Source organism: Coniosporium apollinis (assembly GCF_000281105.1).
Source record: "Coniosporium apollinis CBS 100218 chromosome Unknown supercont1.2, whole genome shotgun sequence".
NCBI lineage: Eukaryota > Fungi > Ascomycota > Dothideomycetes > Coniosporium > Coniosporium apollinis.
The window spans coordinates 47872-74316 of record NW_006913264.1 but is presented as its reverse complement, the minus strand read 5'-3'; the positions used below and the strand labels follow the sequence as shown (position 1 = coordinate 74316).

The window sequence follows — 26445 nt, the reverse complement described above, 5'->3', positions numbered from 1 at the left end:
TTAATAAGCACTGCACCGCGACATAGCTCTTTTAAGGTTCGCCTGCTCAGATAGTCACAGGTCAAACTCCTAAACGCACTCCCAGGTCACGCAGTCTTCTTTCCCAACTCGCAAGACCGTATAGGCCGCCCCGTCGAAGCAAGATACATTCACTGCGAGCCAGTGATGTTCTGATGTTCCCACTGGAACAATGCACATGGCCCTCATAAATCCAGGATCTGTGAATCCATGCCAGCGTAATCGAACTAGATTCCTGGAAGCGAGGGGCCCATCGGACCCAGTCGCAGCGAAGGAGGGCACCTCGTAACGGCTCAAGTATGAGTCGATGTTATCGTTGGCATTGACTCGTGCGGAGCGCAAAGAAAGCAGACCGATCCACTCCAGTAGATCCGTGGCGTTCTGCGGCGAAAGAAGGTCATGCACAGATTTGAACGAGGGCACAAGCACCTTGGGCATGCGTGTGATGGTTGGTGTGACGGTTTTAGGAATCGGGTGATGCTTGGAGATGGGTCCTCCCACGGCATTTCTGTCCTGCAAGTCGTAGAAAAGCCAGGTCACTGATTGGGTGAGAACATTCTTGAAAGCCCAGACGATACGCTCGAACCCCTTCTTGCCGTGCAGCATGGATGGGAGACGAAGGTTGAGCTCAACAACTGTTTATCGCGTTAGAGACGAACGTCCGAGAGATGATGGGTGAAAGGTGAACCCGCCATAGCGCGATTTCGTGTGCTTTCTGCCGCCGTCCGGAATAGGTTTGCCAGCCAGGCCGCAACGCTCGTATGTTGGCTTATCAAGCTCTAGCCTAAGAACACCTGCAATGAAACAGTCAGGAAATAGTTTAATGGCGATGCGCGAACATAAAGAAAAGGGACACACCATCTCGCAGGGAAAAGATATTGTCAACTGTTGGTCTTCCTTCGGACAGCATCAAAATGTTTCCTATAGTATTGTGAGGATCTCCTTGACGTAAGAACTACAACGGTGATGTTGACCTGTTTTGATGTAGTGATTGAAGAAGTCACCCGTGATAATCTCACTCAGAGACATAATCACACGGGAATAACGGAGCATACATCCGTCGAGCACATGCCGGGTACTCTCGTATAGCTCCTCAGGTAGTATCAGTTCAACCTATACGCGCCCAATTAGCTGCAAGACCGATACGAGTGCGTCATACTGCGTACTGTGTGAGAAAACGGATGCGAGGCAATAGTTGTAAACGGCCTCTTCTTCGCAGCTGGCAATTGGTCGTTCTTCGGTGTAGAGCTGGTACTGTATGCGACATAGCATTTCGAGCTTGCCTGCTCATCTTTGGAGAAAGTGAACATAATGTTGTGATAGTGATGGTGGTTGAGATGCGATGTTTCGTAGGGCTGAGCCGGGGTGCGATCAAGGCGCCACAAGGTCCGACGTCGGGTTGAATTAACCGCGGCCACACCAGTGCACGGAATTTTATGATCCGGTGTGGCCGCGGTTAATTTAAACGGCCATGGGCGCATCTCCAGAGCAGTGAAACCAACCCCAATTCCCCGGATGGGTTAGCAGGTATGGATATTGGAGATTCGGCTTGGAATGAGTTTCCCTAATACCGATGCTGTCATTAACGTATATTGAGTGATCTATCTACTATACAGACAAGAGGCAACAACCTTTGTGGTGATCCCTTCACCAGCGTGCATGGAAGCGTCTCAAAACGGCAGCGCCAATGCACACGATGAACAACACACCAAGCTAGCAAATCGCCATATTAACCGCATACTCCGCGCTCAAGCGTACCGTGCATCTCCTAGCAACTGCAAACCGTCACCACCGAACGCCCCGAAATGCGGATTGATGGCCACTATGCTCCAGTCTCAGGAACGCCGAGCCTTAACCGTGAAATGCGTGTCGCTGTCCTGCTCGTAGGGTTTCACCTCAATCTTCTGATCGGGGTCAAGCATCTTATGCTGGAGGTTCCAACCAGCTCTCCGGCAAAGCTCGGCGACGATCGTATCGCAGTCGCCGAGGAGGTTGATGTCAAAGTTGATGTGGTGGATGGGCTATTGACAGATTAACTGGGGATCAAGAATCAAGGATACCCATACTTACATCGCGAGAAATGAAGATCTGCGGGACCTCAGGGGAGATGAACTGTGGAATCTCAGAAACAGGCGCAACCTTCAAGGTGGTGCCGATGACGATGACCAGATCGACGAGCTCCCGGTCGTGCTTGCGTATCCGTTCGAAGAACTTCTCCGGAAGTCCTTCACCGAAGAACGTGATGTCGGGCTGGAAAGTTGTTAGCAGCGGCACCGCTTCACTGCTTGGATCTGAAGTGGTGTTCTTGCCTTCATGACGCCTGGTTGCGGAATGTCATATTCCCCGTCCGAATCGTCATCGTCTGAGCTCAGCCGCTTCTTGGGCTTGCCGTTGCCGTTCGGATTCCGTTTCCGCTTCATGCCAGGACGGGGCGCTTTGAGTTCCTCAACGCAACGCTTGCAGACTGCAACCCTTTGTGCTCTTACGTCGTCAAAGATGTCTTCGCCAGGAACGCGGTACTTGCATTTGCGACAGGTAGCGGTGGCCCACGAGCCGTGACACTGGACGAGCTTTTCAGCCTTGATGCCAGCGTGGCTCTCCAGGTTGTCGATGTTCTGGGTGTAGTTTGTGAGGAGCTTTCCTTTCTCCTGTACCAAACGGATGAACTCGTGTGTGGGTGACCATGTGCGTAGGTCGGGTATGATGTCACCAGCAAGGCTGTAGAATATCCTGCAAGGCGTTCAGTCCGTGTGATTACTCTTCGACACTGTCCCAGGTCTTACGTGGGATCCTCGTCAAAATTCTCAATATCGAAAACCTGTTCCGGATCATCGAAGCCATGGTCTTGCAGTTTGGAGTAGAATCCAGAATTCTTTGATCGGAAGTCTGGTATGCCGAGACTTGTTGATATCTGCTTTCCATCAGTTCATCGGAGATGGCTTTCGGGGCATAGTGCTGATGGTGCAATGTCTGACTGCATGCGTTTGCGGACAGCAAGGTTGTAGCAAAGCCAGCTCTGCGACTAGAATCTCAAAAGCGGAAAGACTTACCCCTGCACCAGCGATAATCATGATATTCTTTGACTTCCGTAATAGCCTCGCCGCGTCATCTATGTTCTTGTACTGCGGCAGCCTTCGGCGCTTGCAGATCTCATGCTTGATGGCGACACCCAGAAGCGGATAGTAGTGGCTGTCCGCAAGCTTATCATAGAAGACGGGAAGCTTGACGCCGAAAGCTGTGCAGAGCTTCTTTGCCGTGACTTTCCTAGAGGTGATAGTCTCATAGACGAACATGTTGGCACCAACTTCGTGAAGCCTGTCCTTGTAGGCTTTGGCTTCCGCTGGTGTACAAACATCCGCTCCTGTAGTGCCTTAGTGAAGAAAAACAGAAGCTCTTTACATGAGTGCTCACCGGGCTCATAATCATCCGGGTCTATCTCTTCGTAGAGCTCTTCGTACATGGACGCGCTCTCCCAGTCGTCATTGGATTGCACACCCATTTCTAGAGCCTGAGACGCCTCTTCGCGCTTAACACCGTTTGAATGAGGCTGCTCGTTCCCAAACTCCGAGTCCAGACTTATGACCGCTGGCGTCTCCTTGTTCGAGATTACCGCCGCCGTTGCCATGTCGGCCACCGTCATAGAAGGAACGCGCTTGAGCCAGCACAGATCTTAGTGGAGTGGATGGGTCCGAAAATAATAGCGGAAGTGGCAACGGAGATCTTATCTTATCGATCGGTGCCTGCTGTGGCTTGAAAGACCAAGCACGTGCTTAAGGTTGTTAAGCAAAGTAGATTAGCACACCGGTCCCTACTGATACTACCTCATATATGGCTACCGAGTTCGCCAGAATCCTCTTCTTGGAGCTTCTTTTGCAAGCTCTATCAATGAAGCTGGATTGTGCTATTGCGAAATGCAGCCTCAGCTTTCTAGACCTTCTTGTGAGGTCTATGATAGTCTTTATCTTTATGGACATTCTTTTGACACTGTATGGACCTTGTAACCCGGACAATTCTAGTAACATTTGATTCAGTACCTATACTGTCCGGCTTTCGAATGTGCCACACCGGAGCGACAAGTGTTGAACGGCAGATTGTGCCCCCATGCATCAGATGACACTCCTTTGGATCCTTCAACACCGACTCTATGAAGAAAGCTCAACGAGCGTTTCTACAAAACATACAGCAATGCCTCTAAAATCCAAAAACCTCGGGTATCAAGGTCTGCGGCCATCGTGACCATAACAGTCTTACGCATTAGATCTCGAAATTAATACCGCTGGTGGACAACGCCCAAAACAGAAGGGAAAGAACGAGTGTGAAATCCCTCAGTAAGTTGCGGCTTTCAGGAATGTACACTCCGCGTCACTCCTCTGTACTCTCCACGCCGGAACGTAGGTCCTGTACCGAGTTCATCGGCCACCTCCTTGTGTTGCCGGCAGTTCTGCAGCAAACTGCGGGTAACCCTGATTGTAGCCTTTAGGCGCCGGTGCTGCCATCTCTGAGACATTCGCGTACGTCGGCATCTCCGTCGTGCCAGCAGGAACAGGATTGTAGGTTTGTCCTTGTGGGTGGCCGTAGTAGCCGGCACCTTGTTTCTCAGGCATCAGATGTTGATAAGCGGGAGTGCTCGCTGCGGCTGTCGCGGCCTCATTCCTGTGTCTTGCGCGGCGCTTTTTCCCTGTGAAGAAGATGGCGATGGCTGCTATGAGAGCAATCACGCCGACACCGGCGCCGACACCGATACCGATCTTAGTGCCGCTGGATAGGCCTCCCTCATCTTGGGTGATCGCGTCGTTGCTGCCTGCTGGCGTGGCTGCTGCAGAAGCTATTGATGAGTATCCAGGAAGGGCGGTAATGCTTGAGGGCAAGCCTAGCGCGACTGATCGTGTAGACACAGAGCTAGCAAAGGTGGTTCGTGTCGGTCTGAAGTATACCATTAGCTCCAATACATCCCAGTTCACCCGCTCTCGGCCAGGTACGCTGTCGACTTACCCTGTGGTGTACGCATTTGTAGCCGTGGAGGAAAGCAAGTAGTTCTGTACCTCGGTTGGAAGGTTTTGGTACCATGACGGCGTACCAGTGAGGAATTCTTGGAGTATTGCTGATGAAGCGGCGGCTTCATTTGTCGCCGCAAGAACAAGAAGAGAAGGAGGAAGCGCAGTTAGCAGCACCGATAGGACTGACGCCCTGGAGTTGGTCAGCAAGTTATACTCCAGACATGACGGATTTAGCTGGCCCACTCATTCAATTGTCGCTTGCGGAGGTCTTGCTGGTCATCGGAAGCTGCTGCCCCAATGCTGGCAAGCAACGCGCATAACAACAACGATCTCATACTGAGGGATGTCTCAGCAACAAGTTGGCGGTACGACTGATGCATTGCGACCGAGAGCTTCAAGCCTCAAACGGTCCGGGGACAGCTCATAAAAGCCCCGCGACAACCCCCTTCCGATGCGACTCAGCTGCCCCGAAGCCATGTTGATGGCGCTAGTTAGTTAGGGCAAGGCCAGTTATACGACGGTCGCAGCCACAAAAAGCTCACTACTCCTTAAGCTAACCCGTGTTTCACCTCGCGTTATCCAATTGAGGATGGTTGTAGTCTGCTGTCACGCTGCCGGCCAGAGCCCATCAATAAAAAAGAGACGCATCTTCAGCCCTGGGAGCTCTTCAAAGCCGTTGACTTTGCATACGAATGCAACTATCAGATCCTTTGAAGATCGAAATGGGCAGCGCTGCGAGAGTGCCTGCTATCAACTGTCTCAAAAAACCCTCGCACCCCGAACTTGTCGTGAGGGGGCTTGATCATACCTGTTGAACACAATGGTAAACATCCAGCACCATCTTCCCGGCCGAGACCATCAGAGCAACTGACTTCCGTGAAGAGGAGCCCCCTACCATCGTCGTATAAATTGGGCGACTTACGCAGATACGAGGAGCCAAAATACTATCCTTTGTTTTCAACCGTACTGACATCCCGGTGGCCACCGCGATGTTGTCGTGTGCCGGAAACAGCCAGCGGAGTCTCCCGCAGATGCGGCTGAGGTGACAGCACATGCAGGGACAGCTTGCGGTGTAACGATAGAAGAGGTTCCTGCAGATGCACCTGAACATTGAGGGGCGGCCGAGTTCCACTGCGCAAGTTGTGCTACGGTTCAATTCGAAGAGCGACGCATTTCCACTTTGAAGAAGCTTCCATTTGAATCCAACGAAGCGTTTTCTAGTCGAAGCTTCACATGCGGCCGCTAAGCCTTCGGCGTTCCAGAAGCGCTGTGCGAATCCAGTCGCGGCCACGCAGTTGACGAATCGGCTCTGAGCTACAGGGTTTGGCGATAGTGCGCTGTGTGGCATACGCCAGGGTCCATAAAAACACATGGGCTGATGAAGCTCAGGCGAACAGCTCCGTATTTAGATAAGTCTGCGCGTCCTCTCAGGGGAAAACTTTTCTCTCCGTATCTCACTTCAACTGCTCCGTTCCCGCATTACTCTTCGTCGTCTTCTCTCAATTCAAGCCCTTTAATATTTCTACACACTCATTCAGCTGCCTTCTTCGCCGGATTCAAGCATCATGCAGTACACAGCTCTTACTCTTCTGGTCTTGGCCGCCGCGGCGGTTGCTGCTCCGCAACACAACGTGGAGAAGCGACAGGAGGGCATCCCGTACGTCTCCAGCACCAACAACTCTTCCTGATCAAAGCTGACATTCCCCCAGTGCCTCCATCGTCCCAGTCCTCCTCACCGGCATGCCGCCGGACATCATCTCGCTCTACTTGACCAACGCGCCGTCCGCTTCCGCGGTAGTCGAGTCACAGCTCATGAACGGCGGCCTGACATCCGGCTGGTTCGCGTCGCTACCGACAGACGTGCAGAGCTACCTCCTTGGGCCCGCCGCCACGGCCACGGAATCCCCCGTCTCCGTACCCGCCTCCGTGTCGTCCGATCTGGCCTCCATAACATCCGCGCCCATCCTCGCAACTGGGCCCAGCGGCGCCATCATCAACTCCGCCAACGGCACCAACGTTAATGCCACCGTCTCTTCGAGGATCAATAGCATCCTGGGCGCCAATTCCTCGGCCGCTGACGCTGTTACTTCCCAGCAATCCAGTCTGCGCGACACTACGCGCACCACCAGCGCTGGCCGCTCTGCATCGAGTGCCTCAGAGGCTGCCACTGCCTCCTCGTCTGCCGGCGCGGCGGTCCCCTCGGCTGTTATTGGAGCTGGCTTGGCTGGCGCTCTTGGGTTCATTGGCATGCTCGCTTTGTAAAAACGAAGGCAGAAACTGTCAGGCATATATGTGGGGCGTTTAGATTCGGATGTACAAAAGCAGCTAGCGCAGCATTTATGAAGTTCTCACTGTATCGTCGTTTAATTAGCCAAGCCGTGTTCAGTAGACTATGAAAGTTCCAATCGTGTTCAACCGGCACCAGTTCATCGCACAGACTGCAATGACCATTGGGTCTACTGGGCATCTCTAAGCAAAGCCTCTCTGCGTCACGTCAGCTTAAGTATCACAGTCTCGCCATCATCTGTCCGTGGCCCGGGCTTCGAGACATAACCTACTCCACTATAATCCTTAGATCCGGCTTACGCAGCTTCCCACTCCCCGTCGTCGGCCACGCCCGGAACTCCTTACAAGACCCCAGCCAAAACACATACTTCGGCGCTTTAAACCTCGCGAGCGTCTGCGCCACCCACGCGCGAAGCTCTGCATCCGATGGGATGGGCGCATGCGCTGACGGCTCGACGAACGCAGCGATATGCTCGCCGTACTTCTCATCAGGGACACCGATAACAGCACATTGGGCCACCGCGGGATGAGCGGTAATTCTATCTTCGATCTCCAGCGGCGCGATGTTCTCTCCGCCACGGATGATCATGTCCTTGATGCGGCCCGCGATGACGACGAAGCCATCCAGATCGATGAAGCCTTCGTCGCCCGTGTGAAACCACTCGAGGCCGTCTTCAGGCGAGATCCTGTGCGCCTCGGCGGTTTTCTTGGCGTTACCATAGTAGCATTCCTAGATTCCAAAGCCACGGAGCACGATCTCACCACACTAGCCGAGCGTACAATAGTAAGAATTCTTAACACAGACCTTTCAGCTTACGAGAGACGGACAAGGCCTTTACATGTATCTGGGAATTACTATAGGCTTGAATTGATAACTAAATAAACTGGCGATGTTTGTTATTGAAGTCGAAGATGTGCGGCTCTCACTCAACCGAGGCTGGCCAAAACGCGCCGCAGTCGGAGGAAAACCGACGTCATGGAAGCAATATTTACCACAACCGTCGTGCAACTAATAGACAGTGCCAGTCTTGTTAGAGAAGCTCGTTAACTAGAAATACATCACAATGCTTTCTCGTGCCTCGAAACCTCTTCTGTCTGCGACCTCCCGACTTTCTCAACTCTCACAGCAGTTTTCTTCTCGAACACCCATATTCATACAAGGACAGCAACGCAGAATGGCTCACCAATCGAGTTTGCTCAAGCTCAACACCGGCGCGCACATTCCTGCAATCGGCTTCGGAGTGAGTGTGGATTAGCTTTTATGAAACTCGTCTCAAGCGTTAATGTACGTCAGACCTGGCAAGATGCCGATGCTCAAGAACCCGCCGTTACCATTGCTCTCAAGGAAGGCTACAGGCATATAGATACCGCGCGAATGTACCTGTGATCAATGTGTCATTGGTCATGCTCCGGCTAAATCATCTCCAGTTACGGCACCGAGCCAGCGGTAGGCAAGGCCATCAAGAACAGTGGCGTCCCACGCGATGAGATCTTCATCACGACAAAGCTATGGAACAACAGCCACCACCCGGACGACGTAGAGAAAGCACTGGACGCTTCTCTCAAGGACCTCGGAGTTGATTACGTCGACCTTTACCTTATGCATTGGCCCTCACCGTTCGCGCGGAGCGACCAAATGATGCCGAAAGGTGACGATGGCAAGATCAAGAGCGGCGATACCGACTACGTAGACACATACAAGGCGATGGAGAAGTGCTTCAAGTCCGGCAAGGCGAAAGCCATTGGCGTCTCAAACTTCAGCAAAGCCGAGATGGAACGGTTGCTGAAGGAGACCAGTGTTGTAAGTGACCTCTCTGCCCAACCCACCCATTGCGGGTTGCTCACCACACCACAGGTGCCCGCCGCCCACCAAATCGAGCTACACCCCTGGCTCCAACAGACCGACTTCACGCAATGGCACAAGAGCAAAGACATCCACGTGACCCAGTACAGCCCCTTCGGCAACCAGAACCAGATCTACAGCGGCGGCCAAGACATGGGCAAGCTGATGGATGACCCGGTGCTCGTCGAGATCGGCAAAAAGCACGGCAAGACGGGCGCGCAGGTCGCGCTCGCGTGGGGCATCACGAGCGGCCACTCGGTCATCCCAAAGAGCAAGACGGAGTCGCGGATTAAGCAGAACCTGGGAGGCGACTTCAAGCTGGATGAGGAGGATATGAAGAAGATTGCGGGGATTGATAAGAAGATGCGGTTTAATGATCCGTCGGAGCGCTTTGGGTGGAACTTCTATGCGGATCTGGATGGGAAAAAATAAGGAGCTGTCCGCTGGCAGACGCTCGAAATAGGAGAGGCTTTGGCTTCGGCAAAGCAGTTGTATATAGTCCCTGAATAGAGTAATTACATGTGTATAGAGACACTCGGTCACCGAATTTTGTCCACAAAGCTTGGAAGCCCTATCGATTAAGCATGTGATGACGCAACTCTACTCCCCTCACCGACAGCTCCAACCGCGTCTGACAAACCATCTGTACTCTACGCCGACAGGATGCATATAAACATTCGTAATCACTTCCGCCCTCCTCCGGCTGGCCTCAATCATCGTATATCTCTCTCCACACGTCCACCATAAAGACCGCCCAATTGACCTACTCGCCTACCACCCACCCGCTACCCCACATACCTAGCACTCCCCCACCATGGCCTCCAAGCTCATCACCATAATCGCGGGTGTCGGCCCCGGCACCGGGGCAGCCGTCGCGCGTAAATTCGCCAAAACCTATCCCGTCGTGCTGATGGCGCGGAATCCCTCGAACTACGACTCCCTGGTCGAGGAGATCAACAAGAGCGGCGGCAAGGCCGTGGGGATCAGCGCCGACATATCAGACGAGGCGAGCGTGAAGAAGGCGTTTGGGCAGATTGCGGAGGAGTTTGGAGGCGAGGTGGCATGTGCTGTACGTCTCTCTCTCTCCCTCACCGGGCGTGTTTCGTGAGTTATATACAAGTGGGGAAGGACAATGGCGTTAATGGGGATTGTGCGACGCCCAGGCCGCCGTCTTCAACGCCTCGGGCAAATTCGTCCGCAAGCCCTTCCTCGAGCTCTCCCCCTCCGACTTCGCGACCGGGTATGCCGTCTCGGGCCACGGCGCCTTCCTCTTCAGCCAGTCGACCCTGCCGCTCCTCCTGCGCTCCGTCGACCAGTCTCCCCAGTACCCCCCGACGCTCATCTTCACGGGCGCGACCGCCTCGCTCAAGGGCGGCGCCCAGATGAGCAGTTTCGCGGCGGGCAAATTCGCGCTGAGGGCGCTGGCGCAGAGTCTGGGGAGAGAGTTTGGTCCGAAGGGGGTGCATGTTGCGCATGCGATTATTGATGGGGTGATTGACATTCCGAGGACGAAGGAGTGGTTGCAGGGAGCGGGGCCGGATGCGAAGATCAGTGCTGATGCGGTGAGTATGAGATGGGAATGAGGGGTTGCTGAGGAGGTTGCTGACGTCTGTGGGGGATGGGCAGATTGCGGATGCGTACTGGTTCCTGCATACGCAGCATCGGAGCTGCTTCACGAACGAGATTGATATCCGGCCATTTGTCGAGAAATGGTAGAAGGATAGAGGTAGGTCATGAAACATGAAGCAAGGCATGGGACGCCTCATTAATCGAAGATGGAGACCGGAAAGATATTCAACGTACAGTTTTGAGGAACTTCTGCCAAAGCTGCTGGAAAGTAAGTGAGGATCGGATATGAGGATTTGTCTTCGAAATAGGGATCTCATGATTCTCTAAAAGCGCATCACCGGCCTAATCACTGCATACAAACGATCTTGTAACTCTGCGGGAGGCGGAATGTTCTGTATAGGAGATGGCTTGCGTGGAGGCCTTATCACTATTAGCATGAGTCTTTGATCTCTTTAAAATAGAGCGTGACTACACCACTCACGAAGAGCGCTCGTTTTCTAGCCGAACCAAGCTTCTTTCACGAGTTTTCACACACGGACGCTTGCGTTAGGGGAGGATGTGTGCTTTTTTTTTTTATTACACTTCGCTGGATAGATCTCCTACACAACGAATGTGGTACGAGAAAGGGTATGATACTGTCTCCAGCGCGAGGCGGCACACCGAAAGTATGCAAAACGGTGTACAGCATGATAGCGGCGACCCATCCACCCCTCATGCAACATCAACCGCACCAGCACCACCACCGAGGACACTCCATGCCCCAACCTCCACAACGACCCCGTCCCACCCATACTTTCCCCCTCAAACCAACCCTCCTTTAATCCTCATCAACTATCTCTTCACCCACCTCATCATCCACGAACCCCGCCCTGCGTTTCTCATTCGCGAGCCTCGCACCCCCGCGATCAACGCCGGGCCCGATGTCCCGCTTAACCTGCTCGAGCCGGCGCTGCGCCTCGAGCGCTTTCTGCTCATCTGATTTCTTGGCTGGACGGCCTGGGCCGGCACGGTGTGCAGCAGAGGCCGGGGCAGAGGAAGAGGCGCCGCTGGGGGCCGCGATCTGCGGCGTTGCGCGGCGGCCGGAGCGGTCGGAGAGGTAGGCGTCGGAGTCGTGAGACTCTGGTGGGGCGTCAGTTGGGTGTTTGTGTGCGAGTGGAGACGGATAGATGGACGAATGGATGGATAGAGTAGGGAAGAAGAGAGTAGGGATAACGAACCGCTCAGCCCGCCCGCAGGCCCATCACCCAGCTCCCACGCCAGCTCCCCCAAATGCGCCGCCTCAATATGACCGCGCCACTTCTCGCCGTCGGTGAACTCTAGATATCGATGTTCGTCGCTCTCCTCGCCCGTCGCCTCATCCATGACTGTGCCAGTCTCCCCACACCCCTCCCATTGACACTTCCACCGCCCGCCCGCCGCAGGCCTACCATGAAGCTTGAAGACGTGCTTCCGCAGCGTGTCGAGGTTGTGCAACTCCGCTTTACACCCCTGCCACCTACATTTGTACACGCGATACTCAACCTCCTGCCTCATCGCCGGAGAGTTGGAACTCCGAATCTCGACGACTGCCCCACTCGCTCCACCAGCGCCCGGCCGTGCCACATTCCTCAGCCCACTCCCCTGTCCCGGCCGTATAGTCCCCGATTGCGCAGCCGCAGAGCCGTGGATCGACTTTCGCCACCCCACAGGCCGGCCGCGCTTCTTAGGCAGTGGACTCCCGTCCGGCCCGTACTCCTGCACCCGTAGCGCAGAGTATCCCACGCCGGTGCCTTGGCTGGGTGGTGCTCCTGCGCTCGCGCTGGGGAGCCTGCCCGCGGGCGTGACGTGTGGGTCGCGGCCGATGTTCGAGAGAGACGGGTGGCCCAGTCCCGAGCTGCTGTTGTTGCCACCTTGGCTGTAAGAGCGCTGGCGGTGCGCCGGGTCTGTGGTATTGGGACCGGGCGGGCGCGAGACGAAGCCTGGGTCTCTGTGGCGAGGGGGGCGACCGCGGGATTTCTTGAAAAATGCCTTCGCGACCGCTGGGTCGTGGTTGTAGTCTGCAACACGGGAGGTGGCTGCGCCGCCGCCGACGCCGACGCCTGCTTGAAGCATGACACGTGGTCGAGCGCGGGGCTGCGGTTCGTCTTCCTCGTCGTCGGCGTCTTCTTCGGCCTCGGCGCCGCCGCTGCTGTAGTAGCCTGGCGGTGGATCGCCCGGGTCGACGATGTCCCATCTGAAGGTGTCGAGGTCGGAGCGGTCCTCCACCTGTCTGAAGGCTAATTTGAGGGGCTCCAGATGCGCGTTCAGAGCCCGCATCTCGGGGTGTTTGCCTGTAGCTAGGAGGACGTCGCGGGCGATGGTGTTAAGGTTGTATGTGGATCTGCGAAGGGCTTTCTTACGGTCGATTGGCTTGACTAGATCGGTGTATTTGTAAAACTCGTCGTACACCGGAGCTGGCGGGTGCACTAGTTGGGGTGCGGCGTGGGGCTGGAGTGGCACGCCATTCGGTGGGACGTTGAGTTGGCGGAGATTTGGGTTGATAAAAGTGGTTTGCTGAGCTGTGGGCGGTGGCTGGAAAGCCAGCATCCCGTGTGGGTCGGTCCTTGGTACTTTCGGCGGAGGCGGAGGCAGTTCTTCATCGGAAAACGTGGTCAAGTCAATGATCTCGCTAAAGTACCTTTTCCGCGCGGCATCCGCTTTGGTTGCGGCTTTGATAGGGGGCGTTCTCATTGCCTGAGCTCTCTTCGTCGAGGAGATCATTGTTGCAATAGGAGCGACGGCTCCGGGTGTGGCTGATGCAGGAGGCTGCTGAAAGTATGGACTTTGAACGGCGTCTGGGTCGGGCGCAGGTGGTGCGTCGTAGATTGGATCATCCACTGGCGCAGGCCCCATGTCGTCATCCGTAGGATGAGGGGTGGGTAAGCCATGAAGCGGCTGCGCGGTTTGCTAGAGCTGGTCAGCGTCAGGTTACACGAATAGTGCTACATACGTTCCAGGCGCATAAGTGCAACAAGATGAAGATTCAAGGTTACGCAGTCTCGTCCCACACGTCCCAACAGATGCCTACAGTGCTGCTAAAGAGAGAACACCTTTGGGCATTACTTCAGTCCTGATAGAGATGTCCAGAGTGACTTCGAAGAGCAAGGAATTAGAATCCACTCACTTTAGTCAATGGCGCTGGCCTTCCGCCAGCCGTGCCGGGAGGGGGCAGCTGACGTACTCCAGGAGGCATAGGTGGCTTCTGAATCTGCGACTTATTGTTGACATCCGGGCACGCCTTAAGAAGAGCCTGAGCAAATGTTCTCCTCTCTAGCAGAACGCCGAGGCCCTCCAATCTTTCGCAAAGATCAATGTACGTTGGATTGCTGTCTAGCATCCGGAAGATATCCGCTGGCGATACTTTGTTGTTGGCGTTGGCAGGGATGTCGTTCAGCCATTTCGCTGCCGCCGCTGCCAACTCCCCCTTCTTTTCTTGTGGCCACACGGTCCCGCCCGAACTGGGCTTAGCCGGCACGGGTTGTGGTGGGGCGTACTGCTCTTGTCGTGGCTGTTGAGGCGGATAACCTGGCCCTGTGATTGATCTACCCCCACTCGCGTGCCCGTTCACCATGCCGTTCTGAACTGAACCGGGTCGAACAGCAGCCATATTCGCTCGAGGAGCGACTTGCGGCGCTGAGGCACTAGGTGGCTGCGCTGCTTGCGTGGCAGGAGACCTGGTAGATTCCTGCACGAGGGATGCCCGTTCTTCTTCCCAGATCTTAGCAACTAGTGACGGGTTCTTGGCGTTCATTTCTCGGAGGTTCGCCATGATCATTCTCATTTGAGCTTCCAAGTCCTCCGCGGTGGGGGCAGCAGCCGGTGCTGCAGGAGCAGGAGTGGCAGTTGTGGCAGCAGGTCCTGCCTCTTTCCTGCTGGGAACTCTTGGATCCGTAGCGCGCTTCCCCTTAGCGCTGTCCTTTTTTGCTTTCGCTTTTTGGCCTGGTTGTGCTTGTGTCGTGTCTGAAGCTCTGCGTTCCTCCTCAGCCTTACGAGCAGCTTCCGTACGACGGTGCTCCTCGGCCTTGCGGGCGTCCTCAGCGGCCTTCCTCGTCTCCTCTGCTTTCTTCTGCCGCTCCGCGTCTTCAGCCGCACGTACCGCCGCTGCTGCCTCTTCGGCCTCCTTCGCCTTCCTCGCCAGTTCTGCTTGCCGCATCTTCTCCTGCCAGGGGTCATAGACATGCGCCGGATCAACCGTCACCGAACTTGGCTCGTAGTTCTGCGTCTGTCGATCGTAGCTTTGACGGTGGGTGGCCGTCGACGAGTTGCCATATGCAGTTTCTGAAACACTTGGCAATCTGCGACTTCCTAGGTCGGCATACTGGGCGGCAAGTGAACTACCTGCAGGGCGTTGGGCTGCACCGCTTTGGGCGTTGTGCGATGCGCGAACCTGCGCTGGACTAGGCGAGCGGTGTTCAGTAGACATTGCTTGCACGCGCCGCGCCGGATGCTGTGAGGTTGCGGCCGAAGGCGCACCGGGTGTCGGCAATCGAAGCGGCGCTGGCCGCTGGGTGGGTGCCGCGTAGCCTGAAGAAATGGAGCTCACGCTCTCGGGACGCGACGTTCGGTGTGCATGAGCGGTGTGCGATGTGCCGCTTGATCGCGACGTGTCCTGGATGGTATGTGTCTGATGGTCTTGCGGCGCAGCTGACGAGCCTTGAGTGTACTGTGACAATGCGGCGATGTTACGGTCAGACATACCGGAGGACGTGTTATAGCCCGAAGCGTAGCCGGCATTCGCTGCCCTCGAATGGTCCGCCATGCTCATGCTGCTGAGCGCTTCGGCGGCGCTGCCTGCTGTCGAGTTTCCAGAGTTCGCACCATACGTAGCGTTCCACGAGAAGCCCTGATTACTCCCGTAGCCTGTTCCCTGGTGCGCGTACTGCTGCTGATAACCTTGGTAGGTGTCGTGAGTCGGCGGTGCTGAAGGTGGTGACGGAGGGCCTGTAGTGTGATACTGTCCAGAGGGCTGGTTCGACATTGAAGTCTGCGCATGGTATCCAGGGTATGTCTGCTGAGGGTTGGACGAGTTTTGAGTGTTTGCGGGATATGATTGATAGTAGTTGTTAGGTGCCATGGTTTGGGAGTAGTGACGCTGAATGGTCGTCCCGGCGCAAACTTCAAGCGCCGCTCGTGCTCGTGCTCGTGCTCGTGCTCGTGCTCGTGCTCGTGCTGCTGGTAGTCGACCACGATGTGAGGCTGGATATGCGACTACGACTGGGACGCGGTAGATGCGCGTCTCTAAAGCATCACGGCCCGGCACATGGATCCTGTTACGCCAGCTCGATCGGATGAGAGCACGTTTCGGGTTGTTGCTGCTTGGGACGGCTGACTTTCCGAAGACGACGGGGGTTTGTAAAGTTTTCGCTTGAACGGTTATATTGACAGGTGTCGAGGACCTACTCAAGACCTCAAGGCCTCAAGACCTCAAGACCTCAAGACCTCAAGCTACTTGACGCGACACGCCTTGGACACGCCTTGGACACGCAGTTGGAGTTGGTGCTAGTGCTGGAAGCTTGGCGGCGGTCGTCGGAGGCTGAGTTCCTCCGGTGGGTAGCGACAAGCCTCAGTGCGCTCCCTGGATCGGCCACACGGAATTTTGGAAGCGAGAGAGTGAGAGAGCGGCAGTGAGAGCGCAACTCGAACCACGACAACCCACGACAAACCACGACAAACCACCCCCACCCACCAACAACCCCTTCACAATGACCAAGATCAACACCTGTACGTCGAGACCCGGCTCTGCCATTCCGTCCACTGTCCATCCCCCCAACGTCCACCATGAAGCTCTGCGCAACGAGCCGAGCCATCACAATCACCGGGGGGAGAGCTGTGTGGAAAATACGGCTGGGAGGAGAAGACTCGCTGACAAGATTGGTGTCCAGCGCTCCACTCCTCGCGGAGGAAGTCCCGCAAGGCCTACTTCCAGGCTCCCAGCAGCGTGCGACGAGTGTACGTCCGAAACGCCAACCCACACTGAAAACAGGACCTGACAGCCGCCGCGCAGCATAATGTCCGCGCCACTGAGCCAAGAACTCCGCGGCCAGCACAACATCCGGAGCATCCCGCTGCGCAAAGACGACGAGGTCGGTACGCCCTGAGCCCGAACTACCACATACAGGGAGCTGACGCCCAAACCAGGTCCTCATCACACGGGGTTCGAACAAGGGCCGTGAGGGCAAGATCACATCCGTCTACCGCCTGGTAATCCTCCCCAAGTCCAAGGCATCCCTTCTCCAGCATCCGCCTTAGCCAATGCTTGGAGAAAGCACCACCCGCTAACCCCCGCAGAAATACGTCATCCACGTCGAGCGCGTCTCCCGCGAGAAGTCCAACGGCCAATCCGTCCCCATCGGCATCGCACCCTCCAAGGTCGTCATAACGAAGCTCAAGATGGACAAGGATCGGGAGTCGATCATCGAGCGGATAGCGAAGGGCCGGGAGCTGAACAAGAAGAAGACGCAGAAGGCCGAGGCATAAGCGGTTTGGGTCATTTCGCCATGGAAGAAGGTTCTCTCAAATCGGGCTTGTCATACGAGGCGTGGCTTTGCACAATGTTTTGCAGCGAAAGAGAGGAATGAGATTGCGCTTCGAGCGTGTCCAGATACTAGCTTCTTTCGGACACTGCATGTCGTCCTGAAGGATTTCCAGCGCGGCCATCAGACAGCCCAAATCGACCTGTCTGCCAAGGTTATTGGACAGGATAGTTCTCTGCCACTACTGACAGACAAGTTATTGCAGCAGACTGATGTAGACCTACTGTACAAACGTTCACCCAAACCCCCGGAAGAAAGAAGGACCGACCGCTTCACTTCAGCCTACCTTGGTATCCTCGCTCCCGGGCTACCCTCAATACACCGCTAGATTATCTACTCGGCAGCCTTCGTCCAATGGCTGCAAGAAGTTATACGACTAGCGAAGACGGAAATCCCGGCTCGTTGAGAGCCTTTCTCGCCTGCAGACTGTCCTTGGAGATTCTTTGTCCATGACTTGGATGGTTTGATGGCGAGAGACACGATCTGATTTGTCATCGCGCTCTTCCCTTCGTTCTGGTCCGCTTGCGGTCTGTTCTAATACATTTGTCGTAGTTTCAGATCAAGAAACGCCATGAGATATCATAGCATCGGCCGTTGTCTTTTGTTCATTGTTTTGAGGCTGAATCTCCTTGCGCGAATATCCAAAACGTACCTCCAATGCTAAGATGTCCCTGGAAGTAGTTTTCTCTCTCTCGCCCAGCCGTAAAGACCGGTATGACGAACGTCTTGCCTAAGCCTAAAACCCCTGATGTATAACCGTCAGCTAGGCCCCAAATCATCCCCGCAACCCTTCAAAACGGCCACCTCCACTCCCTCAACTCCGCCAAGTCCACCCCCTCATGATACGCATAGTTCTTGGCCACAATCTGCTGGTTCAATAATGCCTCCCTGGCGCCCGCGCCTCTGTTCCCCAGCCCCGGAATCCGATCAATAGCATCGATGGCCAAACTAAACCTGTCCGTCCTGTTCCTGATCGCGAGCTCGAGCGGCGTATCGATATTCCCCTTCTCCCTATACCCACACACGTGCAGATTCGCCTGCCCCTTGCGGCGATATGTCAGCTTGTGGATCAGCCAGGGATAGCTATGGAAGTTGAACACGACGGGCTTGTCGTCGGTAAACAGGGCGCGGAACTCGACGTCGCTCAGCCCGTGCGGATGGTCGAACTGCGGCATCAGCCTGAACAGATCCACGACGTTGACGACGCGGATCTTGAGCTTGGGGAGGTGCTCGCGCAGCAGCGCGACGGCGGCCAGCGTCTCGTGTGTCGGCACGTCCCCGCAACATGCCATGACGACGTCCGGCTCGCCGCCGGAGTCGTTGGACGCCCAGTCCCAGATCCCGATGCCCTTGGTGCAGTGCACGATTGCGGCGTCCATGTCTAGGTACTGCAGGTGGTTCTGCTTGTCCGCCACGATGACGTTGACGTAGTTGGACGAGCGGAAGCAGTGGTCTGCCACCGAGAGCAGGCAGTTGCCGTCCGGCGGGAGGTAGATGCGCGTCACGTCCGGGGACTTGTTGGTGATGACGTCCAGGAAGCCTGGGTCCTGGTGCGTGAAGCCGTTGTGGTCTTGGCGCCAGACGGTGGCTGTCAGGAGGATGTTGAGCGAGGCGATGGGCGTGCGCCACTCGACCTCGGCGCACTTCTCGAGCCATTTGCAGTGCTGCCCGACCATGCTGTCGATGATGTGGATGAAGGGCTCGTAGCTGTTAAGAAAGCCGTGCCGCCCGGATAGGATGTAGCCCTCGAGCCAACCCTCCACGGTGTGCTCGCTGAGCATCTCCATGACGCGGCCCGCGTGCGCGAGGTTGCCGCCGTCGGCGTCCTCGTCGAGGTAGTCGCCCAGCCAGACTTTCTTGCTGGCTTCGTAGATCGCGCCAAGCTTGTTTGATTCGGTCTCGTCTGGTCCGAAAACGCGGAAGTTGGTCTCGTTCTTCCGGACAATTTCTTTCAGGAAGACGGCGAAGTTGGACATGCTGCCCGCTTCAATCGCGCCGGGTTTCTTGTTGATGTCGATCCCGAAGTCGCGGAAGTCCGGGATGCGCAACTTCGTGCGAAGGGTGCCCCCATTGGCAACCGGATTGGCGCTCATACGTTTGTCTCCGGTGGGCGTCAGCTCCTTTAGCTCCGGCATGAGCTTGCCATGCTCGTCAAACAGTTCCTCTGGCTTGTAGCTGCGCATCCACTCCTCCAGCTTCTTGAGACTCTCCGTCTTGGAAGCAACATCCGGGATTGGTACTTGATGGGATCGCCAGAAGCCTTCCAGGAAATGTTCTCCGAGCTTACGCGGTCCTGTCCAGCCCTTTGGAGTACGTAGGACGATCATGGGCCATCGGGGACGGAAGGATTTGCCGGACTCGCGCGCCTCTTTCTGGTACTTCTGGATCTCGGTAACGCAGCGCTCCAGAGTGGAGGCCATGGCTTGGTGCATGCTGCCCAGGTCACTGCCCTCAACAAAGTAAGGCGTCCAGCCGTAGCCGATAAACAGGCTCTCTAGCTCTTTGTGGCTGATGCGGGCCAGCACGGTAGGGTTGTTGATCTTATAGCCGTTCAGATGCAGCACAGGGAGGAGAGCGCCGTCCGTGATGGGATTGAGGAATTTGGTGCTGTGCCAGCTTGTAGCCAGCGGGCCGGTCTCGGACTCGCCGTCGCCGACCATGGTGAGAGCGATGAGATTCGGGTGGTCGAATACAGCGCCGAATGCATGCGAGATGGAGTATCCGAGTTCACCCCCTTCGTGGATAGATCCAGGCGTCTCTGGAGTAGCATGGCTGCCGATGCCCCCAGGGAAGCTGAACTGCTTGAAGAAGCGCCGCATGCCTTCTGCATCCTCTGATTTATCTGGATAGACCTCGGAGTAAGTGCCCTCGAGGTAAGCGTTGGCCAGAACAGCAGGAGCACCATGGCCGGGCCCCGAAATGAAGAAAGAGTCGAGATCGTACTTCTTGATCAGACGGTTGAAATGCATGTACGTGAAGCTTTGTCCGGCGTCGGATCCCCAGTGTCCAAGCAGTCGGGCCTTGATGTGCTCGAGCTTGAGTGGTTCCTTGAGCAGCGGGTTGTCTCTCAGATAGATCATGCCGAGGCAGAGGTACATCGTCGCCCGGAAGTAGGTATTGTATTTGCGTACCTCATCATCGCTCAAGGGGTTATCGTTAACAGTCGCACGAGCGATGCCAAACGGGGAGAGACTCTCTAAGTCAGTCTCGCTCGTAGGCTTGGCTGCTGATGAGCCTGGGTGAACGCGAACTGGCAAGGAATCCATGACGAAAAAACGGCAAGTTAGACTCGTATAGATTATTTGATATCGTAGATATATCACAAGCTTCAATTACTAAAGCCGCTAATGAAGAGTAGAGATAAAAGAACAGAGCCAGGAGCATCACGGCACGTGCCTCTTATATACCGTCCCTCACCAATCCTACCTGTTCACCATCCTTGCTGCTATCGTCATGATGGCTTGCTCTGCTTGAGCACACTCACGGGCGGGCCGGATCACACCACCAGCCAGGGACCAGCCACATCATCCTACTCAGGCGTCTCCCCGTAATGATCCTTCCACAACATGGCAAGAGACTGTGAGGAGGACTGTTGGAGATAGAGGCATGGCCATGGCAAGGACCACCGCTCGCTGGACATGTTGATGTGAGGCGCAAGCAACGATCTAGCGTGGGCCATTAGTCGAGCATCCGGCGTCCTTGCAGAGCGGAGAAACCGCGGCTAAATCCCTCACTAGCTTAACAGCATCATGTGCTTCTGTTACTGCACAATTGTCTCTACATCTCACCCTTATGAGTGTGACTCTTGTCTATGTTTGACATGTTGTATTTGAAGCTGGGTTATCAACGAAGGCAACATCGGTGTCAACTGCATTGGTCTCGAAGACCGCATATGCAACATTGATCTTGGCCTCAAGTTCTGAAACTGCAATTCCCCTATCCCCAAGCACCATCCAGAACGCCTATCTGCGCCCGACCTCAACTACTCATCTGCATGCCAGAGCCTACGTATCGACCGCCCCGCGCCTCCTCCTGATCATGCCAACCACATCCCCACTCTCCCTGACCCTTCCCCAGAAACCCTTCGGCTCCTCGTCCTCCCTCTTCCCTCCCATCCTCGGCAGCCCCATCCACAACGCCAAAATCGCCCCCAGAATTGCCAAAACAATCGGTTGCAGTACCTGCACACCCTTGGCCTGCGCGATCGCGCCCACAGCAAAGGGGAAGATGGCTGCACCGCCACCGCCGAAAGCGGCGGCAAAGCCGATGGCACTGACGTGAAGGTGCTTTGGAAGGAGCTTGGTGGCGACGACGACGGCGACGGGGAAGAGCGGCCCGAGGAAGAAACCTTGCAGGGCGACGGCGACGGCAGAGACGTAGAATTGGGGGACGAGCCAGAAGAGGAGCTCGAGGGCCATTGCTAGGGGGAGGTAGATCTGAGGTGCGGCGTTAGTGCGGGTTGCTTAATAGACGACGGGGTTTGTCCAGGTCAGAGTGGGAAGGAGTGGTGGAGATGTGGCGTAAGAAGCGCACAAGTATCAGAGGGGAGTGGAATTTGAAGAAGAGGAGAAAGTATACTCACGGTAATGGCGAGCTTCTCTCCGAGCCGCGGGGTGATGAATCCGAGCACAAAACGTCCGACGGTGATGCCCAGCCAGAAGCCTGTGGCTGTCATACCGGAAGCGAAGGGGTCACCATCGCGCTCACGCATCATGAAGGTGACGATCCAGCCGCCTAGAGCGACTTCGACGCCAACATAGCCGAGGAAGAAGAAGGCGCAGATCCATGTCACGCGAGCGGACGGTTGTGTCAATAGAGCTTCCTTCATGCGGCTGCCTTTCGCTTCCGAAGTGCGCGCATTGGCGGCACGGAACACAGCGCTAGTGGCGCCCCAGAAGGTGGTGCTCAAGAGGATAAGCTCCACAGCTGATATGGCAATCTGCAAGCCGACATATCAGCAGTCTGTCCATATGCATATGTGGTGGCAATGGTAGCTACGCACCATGAAATAAAAGAAATAGTACCAAGGCCAATTGGCTTTCGTGATCATGGTTGTCGCGATAAGCGGGCCCAGAGTTGCGCCGACTCCGTAAAATCCGTGCAAGAAGCCCAAGACCTCGTTCGGGTTGGCTAGGGCTCCTACCCAAGCATTCCAACCAGCGTCCATGAGGCCGTTGCCGAAGCCGGCGAACATGAAGATAACGATCATTACCGGCCAGGGCGGGTGGACTGAAATCACGGTGAATGCTATTAGGTGACAAGTCGGCCCAATGAGGGCTACGCCGCGCTGTCCAAATTTGAGATGGATGCTGTTGTTGAGGAGGGCAGAAAGGGTGTACCCGACGAGCGGAGAGAGAAATATCAGCGAGACGACAGTGTACGTGAGGTGATAGTAGGTTTCAAGCTGTTCCTGATGTCAGCATTCGACCTTGTCGTAGTACAAGGAATACCTACATAAGGTATAACAGCCTATCCTTCCAGTCAGCCGTTTGCTCTTACACAATCGAGGGCAGTCAACTCACGCCATAAGCTCCATCATTCAACCCCATCACGACGAAGCTCAAGAACATCCCCATGGTCCGGCCGACGTTAATACGAGGGTAGTTCCACTTTTGAACCTGGTCCGCGACGTGCGTAGTCGGAGACGGCAGAGTCTCCTGTCGGTCTTCATCATGATCGTGACTTGCACGTGGCGTTTCCCGCCGGCCCAAGCTATACACACTTTGCGGTGGTGAAGGTTTGTTAGGTGTTTGTGTCTTTGAGGTTCCGCGATCCTCGAGCTCAATGACATAGGTAGAAGAGCCAGTATTCTGCTGGGTCCGGAAAGACGACATGTTGAGTACTCTGAGGCTTGGGATCAGATGGAATACACGATGAAGAAAGCGCTGGAATGAGGTAGGTTAAGTAAAGGATAAGATAAGAATGCTTCGAGAAGATCCCAACGCTCTACGGAAGACTGAGAAGACGGTGACAGCAAGCAGATCAGACGGTGGTGAAAAGTGCCCACTGGCTAGGTACTCCATGTTATACGTCCAGCACACTTCACGATGCAAGAAAAGAACAGAGAAGCGGCCGGGTTATCATCGGGACTTGCTCGCCGAATGTGACGATGAATGACTGAGTGCCCAGCTGATCTACCACGCACGATGGAACGGTTGCGGGGCCACTTACGGCATCAAGCATACTCGTAGCGACGGCCGCTGTTCCGGTTACTCGACAGCCAATTCGCGAGGCCGCCGTTTCTTCGGCGTGTTGTGGAATGCATCGTGGCCCGAGAGCACTCGAGTACGAAGTCGCACCGCGTGTGAGCGGGCTGCTGTTTGACTCGCATCCGCTTTGTCAGTGGGACTGCACTCCCTTCCTCACGATCGCATGAGACTTCGGAAGACCCTGCAACATGAATTGAGCGGCTTAGAGATGGTCTTGCTCGAGTACGTGTGTTTACGGGGCTGCAGGCAACTCAGAAGTATTTGCAGTCCCGAGATTCGCCCGTCTGACTATTTCACCCACAACTCATGTGTTTTATGCAGTTTGATTTATAGATCAATTGAGTTGGTAGTCATCAGCTGTACCCCTGAGTTTCAACGAAGATACTAGGCGTGGTGAAGCGTGCAATGGTTGCGGACAAGGAGCCTGGTTTCGCTGCCACCATCTCTGATAAGTAAAAACCGAGCACGGCTGAATAGCGGCAGGTACGGTTTTGCACATGACTAAACGCCGCCCATTAATATCCGTGACGAAGCGCCGCCGTCAATATCTGTCCGTTCTGTTTCTGAGGCGTTGGGTAATGCGGGTTTTCCCTTAGGTGTTGTTTCGCGTGACATTCATCGATGAACAACACGTCTAGATTGCGCTACACCGAGTCTGTTCTAAGTGTATCCCCTATCATCAAACAGTCGCGGGAAGGACTCATCAAATCGATACTCGCTTGAACTATACTTCATTCAGAGTCTCTCAGCTAGTCAAATGTCTTCCCATCCCATCACTCTTTCCCCTCCAAACTGAACCCAGACGCCGCCCTCGACTTCCCGTCCACCAACCCCTCCTCCGGATCCACAACAGCATGACCATGGCGGGCCGCTTGCACCAGCCCCGGATTCTGCTCCTTCAGCTGCGCAAACGTGCGCTCCGCGTCCCAGTTCCACGGCGTGTCAGCCGCAAAGAGCAGGTCCATTTCCTCCAGCGTGCGCTGGTTCGATTCCGGGTAGAGCGCCCAGACCATTGGGAGGCTGAGGGCGTTGGCGATACCAAAGATGTAGAGGGTCTTCTCGCCAATGGCGCCGAACATAACTGGACAGAGGAGGGTCTGAAGCGGTGAAGGTCAGTAAATTGTCTTAACCAGATGAAGAGACCAGGGTACGTACAAGCCAGCCGTTTCCGATGGACCAGCCTACGACGCCCCATGCGTTGCCCTTTGCTCGCACTGCGAGAGGGAAGATCTCGGCGGGGTACAACCAAGGCACTGTAAGCCACGTTGCTCCGAATGTTGAGGTAAAGATAAAGATCATGGCTGCTGCGGCTGCTCCGTAGCCAGAGGCTTTGCTAGCGTTACCGGCATCCGTTGCGTCTATAGCAAGACGGGAGAAGCCTCCGGCGAGAAGCATGGCGATGCCTTGGGCGACGGATCCCCAGTACAGCGTGTTCCGTCGTCCGATTTTGTCCAGCGTAAAGACGCAGATAAGAGTTGAGAACTACACATATGATTAATATCCCGATTCGGCGCCATTGAGAAGTATGAGCTTACCATATAGAAAACATTGTTTAAGCCACTGATCCATTGAGACTTCTTCGAGTCAAACCCAGCAATGGAGAAGATGGTTGGAGCATCTGATCGACGAGTATGAGCTCACGGTATCTCTCTTGTTCATGTGGTGAACAAGAACACGTTGACTTACAGATAGTAACACCGGCTATACCAACCCACTCTTGCATGATCTGTAGCCACACGACCAATTGCACCCGTCGACCAATGTGAAGCTTTCCGGTTCCCTGTCCAGTCAACATCGCCCAGTAAGAGTTGCTATGGGAAGTGGTCTTCTCAAGCTCCGAAACGTTCCTGATGTCTTGGTACTCATCTTGAGCTTCGTTCCCCTCTTCACCACGCAGTCTTCCCAGAACGAACCGCGCTTCCTCGTCACGACCGGCTTTTACGAGCCACCTTGGAGACTCTGGAAAGAACCAGACGATGGCAAAGAGGAACAACAGCGGAATGATCTGGAACGCGATCGGGAATCGCCAGCGGAGAGGTGAGACGCCGTCGTCGACATAGGAGAGACCGCTGTTCTTTGGTTAGCATTTGGCCCACTTGTATAAGCTGTTTCTGAATCCTTACAACTCGAGCCAGTAAGCTACGACCACACCGAAGATGTTCAGTGTGAACTCAATAGCGATAAACTGCCCACGACTAGTATGTTTGGAAGTCTCGGTTGCCCAGACGGGTATGATGGCGTTCAAAATACCGGTACCCCAGCCGTTAATGAGGCGTGCTAGACAGACTGATCAGTACCTGGTCTTTGTGAAATAGGTTTCTCTGATGCGACGATTTGGAAGATATGTTGGTATGTGCGGACCTCCGGTAGGACTGTGGGACGCGCTTGACTGCTTACCGCATATCATCCAGGCAGCATTCTGAGCCGAGCATTGCAGAGTAGCTCCAAAAATCGCCCACGCAGCGCCCGTTGCAATCGTCTTGATCCGTCCAATCCTATCACCAACCCAGCCACCCACCAAGGCTCCAGTGAGAGTGCCCAGGTAATAGACCGAGACAATTCCTCCTTGGAGTAGTGTATTGGTGATGACAGGTGTGTGCGGAGTCCCGTTGATGGTCTCGGTATGTCCAAAGCCCATGAGGTCGATGTAGTGCTTAGCGTTGTTCACGCCACCCATCATCCCTTGGTCATATCCGAAGAAGAAAATGGATAGACCAGCCAGAGCATTGATGGCGATGAGGAGCTTCCTCTTCTGGAGCTTGTGAGAGACGTTCCATTGGGTAATTTGATGACCCATGGCGACAGGATGCGAGATGATCGTATCAAGTGTGTAGTAATCCGAAGACTATTTTGACCGCGAGGTAAAAGCAGTGAGGGGAGGCATGAGAGAGGAAGAGACGTCTCACCGCATGGACGAGAGTGTGGGATATCGTGATGATTTATATTCAGGCAACCGTAACGCCGACATCCTA

The 26445-nt window shown here is 55.2% G+C and overlaps 12 protein-coding genes across 12 annotated transcripts; 4 read left to right on the top strand and 8 right to left on the bottom strand.

Annotated features, from left to right (window-relative positions):
- Positions 1-69: 69 nt before the first annotated feature.
- On the bottom strand, positions 70-1328 carry W97_00392 (uncharacterized protein; the record flags this gene model as incomplete). The annotated part of the gene is made up of 5 exons (XM_007778307.1): positions 70-653; positions 678-812; positions 877-939; positions 993-1131; positions 1185-1328. 5 exons carry the CDS (start codon positions 1326-1328, stop codon positions 70-72), a joined length of 1065 nt encoding a protein of 354 aa, XP_007776497.1.
- Positions 1329-1853: 525 nt separating this feature from the next.
- On the bottom strand, positions 1854-3643 carry W97_00391 (uncharacterized protein; the record flags this gene model as incomplete). Its single annotated transcript, XM_007778306.1, has 6 exons — positions 1854-2039; positions 2089-2268; positions 2337-2748; positions 2802-2929; positions 3069-3379; positions 3430-3643. 6 exons carry the CDS (start codon positions 3641-3643, stop codon positions 1854-1856), a joined length of 1431 nt encoding a protein of 476 aa, XP_007776496.1.
- Positions 3644-4427: 784 nt separating this feature from the next.
- W97_00390 (uncharacterized protein) lies at positions 4428-5395 on the bottom strand (the record flags this gene model as incomplete). The annotated part of the gene is made up of 3 exons (XM_007778305.1): positions 4428-4941; positions 5011-5205; positions 5259-5395. 3 exons carry the CDS (start codon positions 5393-5395, stop codon positions 4428-4430), a joined length of 846 nt encoding a protein of 281 aa, XP_007776495.1.
- A 1185-nt stretch (positions 5396-6580) lies between these two features.
- W97_00389 (uncharacterized protein) lies at positions 6581-7277 on the top strand (the record flags this gene model as incomplete). The annotated part of the gene is made up of 2 exons (XM_007778304.1): positions 6581-6672; positions 6725-7277. The coding sequence occupies 2 exons, from the start codon at positions 6581-6583 to the stop codon at positions 7275-7277; spliced, it is 645 nt and encodes a 214-aa protein (XP_007776494.1).
- A 292-nt stretch (positions 7278-7569) lies between these two features.
- On the bottom strand, positions 7570-8029 carry W97_00388 (uncharacterized protein; the record flags this gene model as incomplete). Its single annotated transcript, XM_007778303.1, has 2 exons — positions 7570-7987; positions 8019-8029. 2 exons carry the CDS (start codon positions 8027-8029, stop codon positions 7570-7572), a joined length of 429 nt encoding a protein of 142 aa, XP_007776493.1.
- Positions 8030-8476: 447 nt separating this feature from the next.
- On the top strand, positions 8477-9576 carry W97_00387 (alcohol dehydrogenase (NADP+); the record flags this gene model as incomplete). Its single annotated transcript, XM_007778302.1, has 4 exons — positions 8477-8542; positions 8596-8678; positions 8730-9102; positions 9157-9576. The coding sequence occupies 4 exons, from the start codon at positions 8477-8479 to the stop codon at positions 9574-9576; spliced, it is 942 nt and encodes a 313-aa protein (XP_007776492.1).
- Positions 9577-9958: 382 nt separating this feature from the next.
- Positions 9959-10860, top strand: W97_00386 (uncharacterized protein; the record flags this gene model as incomplete). The annotated part of the gene is made up of 3 exons (XM_007778301.1): positions 9959-10213; positions 10308-10706; positions 10771-10860. 3 exons carry the CDS (start codon positions 9959-9961, stop codon positions 10858-10860), a joined length of 744 nt encoding a protein of 247 aa, XP_007776491.1.
- A 670-nt stretch (positions 10861-11530) lies between these two features.
- On the bottom strand, positions 11531-15805 carry W97_00385 (uncharacterized protein; the record flags this gene model as incomplete). The annotated part of the gene is made up of 3 exons (XM_007778300.1): positions 11531-11832; positions 11931-13638; positions 13913-15805. The coding sequence occupies 3 exons, from the start codon at positions 15803-15805 to the stop codon at positions 11531-11533; spliced, it is 3903 nt and encodes a 1300-aa protein (XP_007776490.1).
- Positions 15806-16739: 934 nt separating this feature from the next.
- W97_00384 (large subunit ribosomal protein L26e) lies at positions 16740-17208 on the top strand (the record flags this gene model as incomplete). The annotated part of the gene is made up of 3 exons (XM_007778299.1): positions 16740-16814; positions 16870-16932; positions 17020-17208. 3 exons carry the CDS (start codon positions 16740-16742, stop codon positions 17206-17208), a joined length of 327 nt encoding a protein of 108 aa, XP_007776489.1.
- An 847-nt stretch (positions 17209-18055) lies between these two features.
- W97_00383 (phosphoketolase) lies at positions 18056-20530 on the bottom strand (the record flags this gene model as incomplete). The annotated part of the gene is made up of 1 exon (XM_007778298.1): positions 18056-20530. One exon carries the CDS (start codon positions 20528-20530, stop codon positions 18056-18058), a length of 2475 nt encoding a protein of 824 aa, XP_007776488.1.
- A 738-nt stretch (positions 20531-21268) lies between these two features.
- Positions 21269-23098, bottom strand: W97_00382 (uncharacterized protein; the record flags this gene model as incomplete). Its single annotated transcript, XM_007778297.1, has 5 exons — positions 21269-21700; positions 21847-22203; positions 22267-22668; positions 22719-22733; positions 22787-23098. 5 exons carry the CDS (start codon positions 23096-23098, stop codon positions 21269-21271), a joined length of 1518 nt encoding a protein of 505 aa, XP_007776487.1.
- Positions 23099-24246: 1148 nt separating this feature from the next.
- W97_00381 (uncharacterized protein) lies at positions 24247-26270 on the bottom strand (the record flags this gene model as incomplete). Its single annotated transcript, XM_007778296.1, has 6 exons — positions 24247-24570; positions 24629-24955; positions 25009-25091; positions 25160-25542; positions 25597-25750; positions 25871-26270. 6 exons carry the CDS (start codon positions 26268-26270, stop codon positions 24247-24249), a joined length of 1671 nt encoding a protein of 556 aa, XP_007776486.1.
- Positions 26271-26445: the final 175 nt, after the last annotated feature.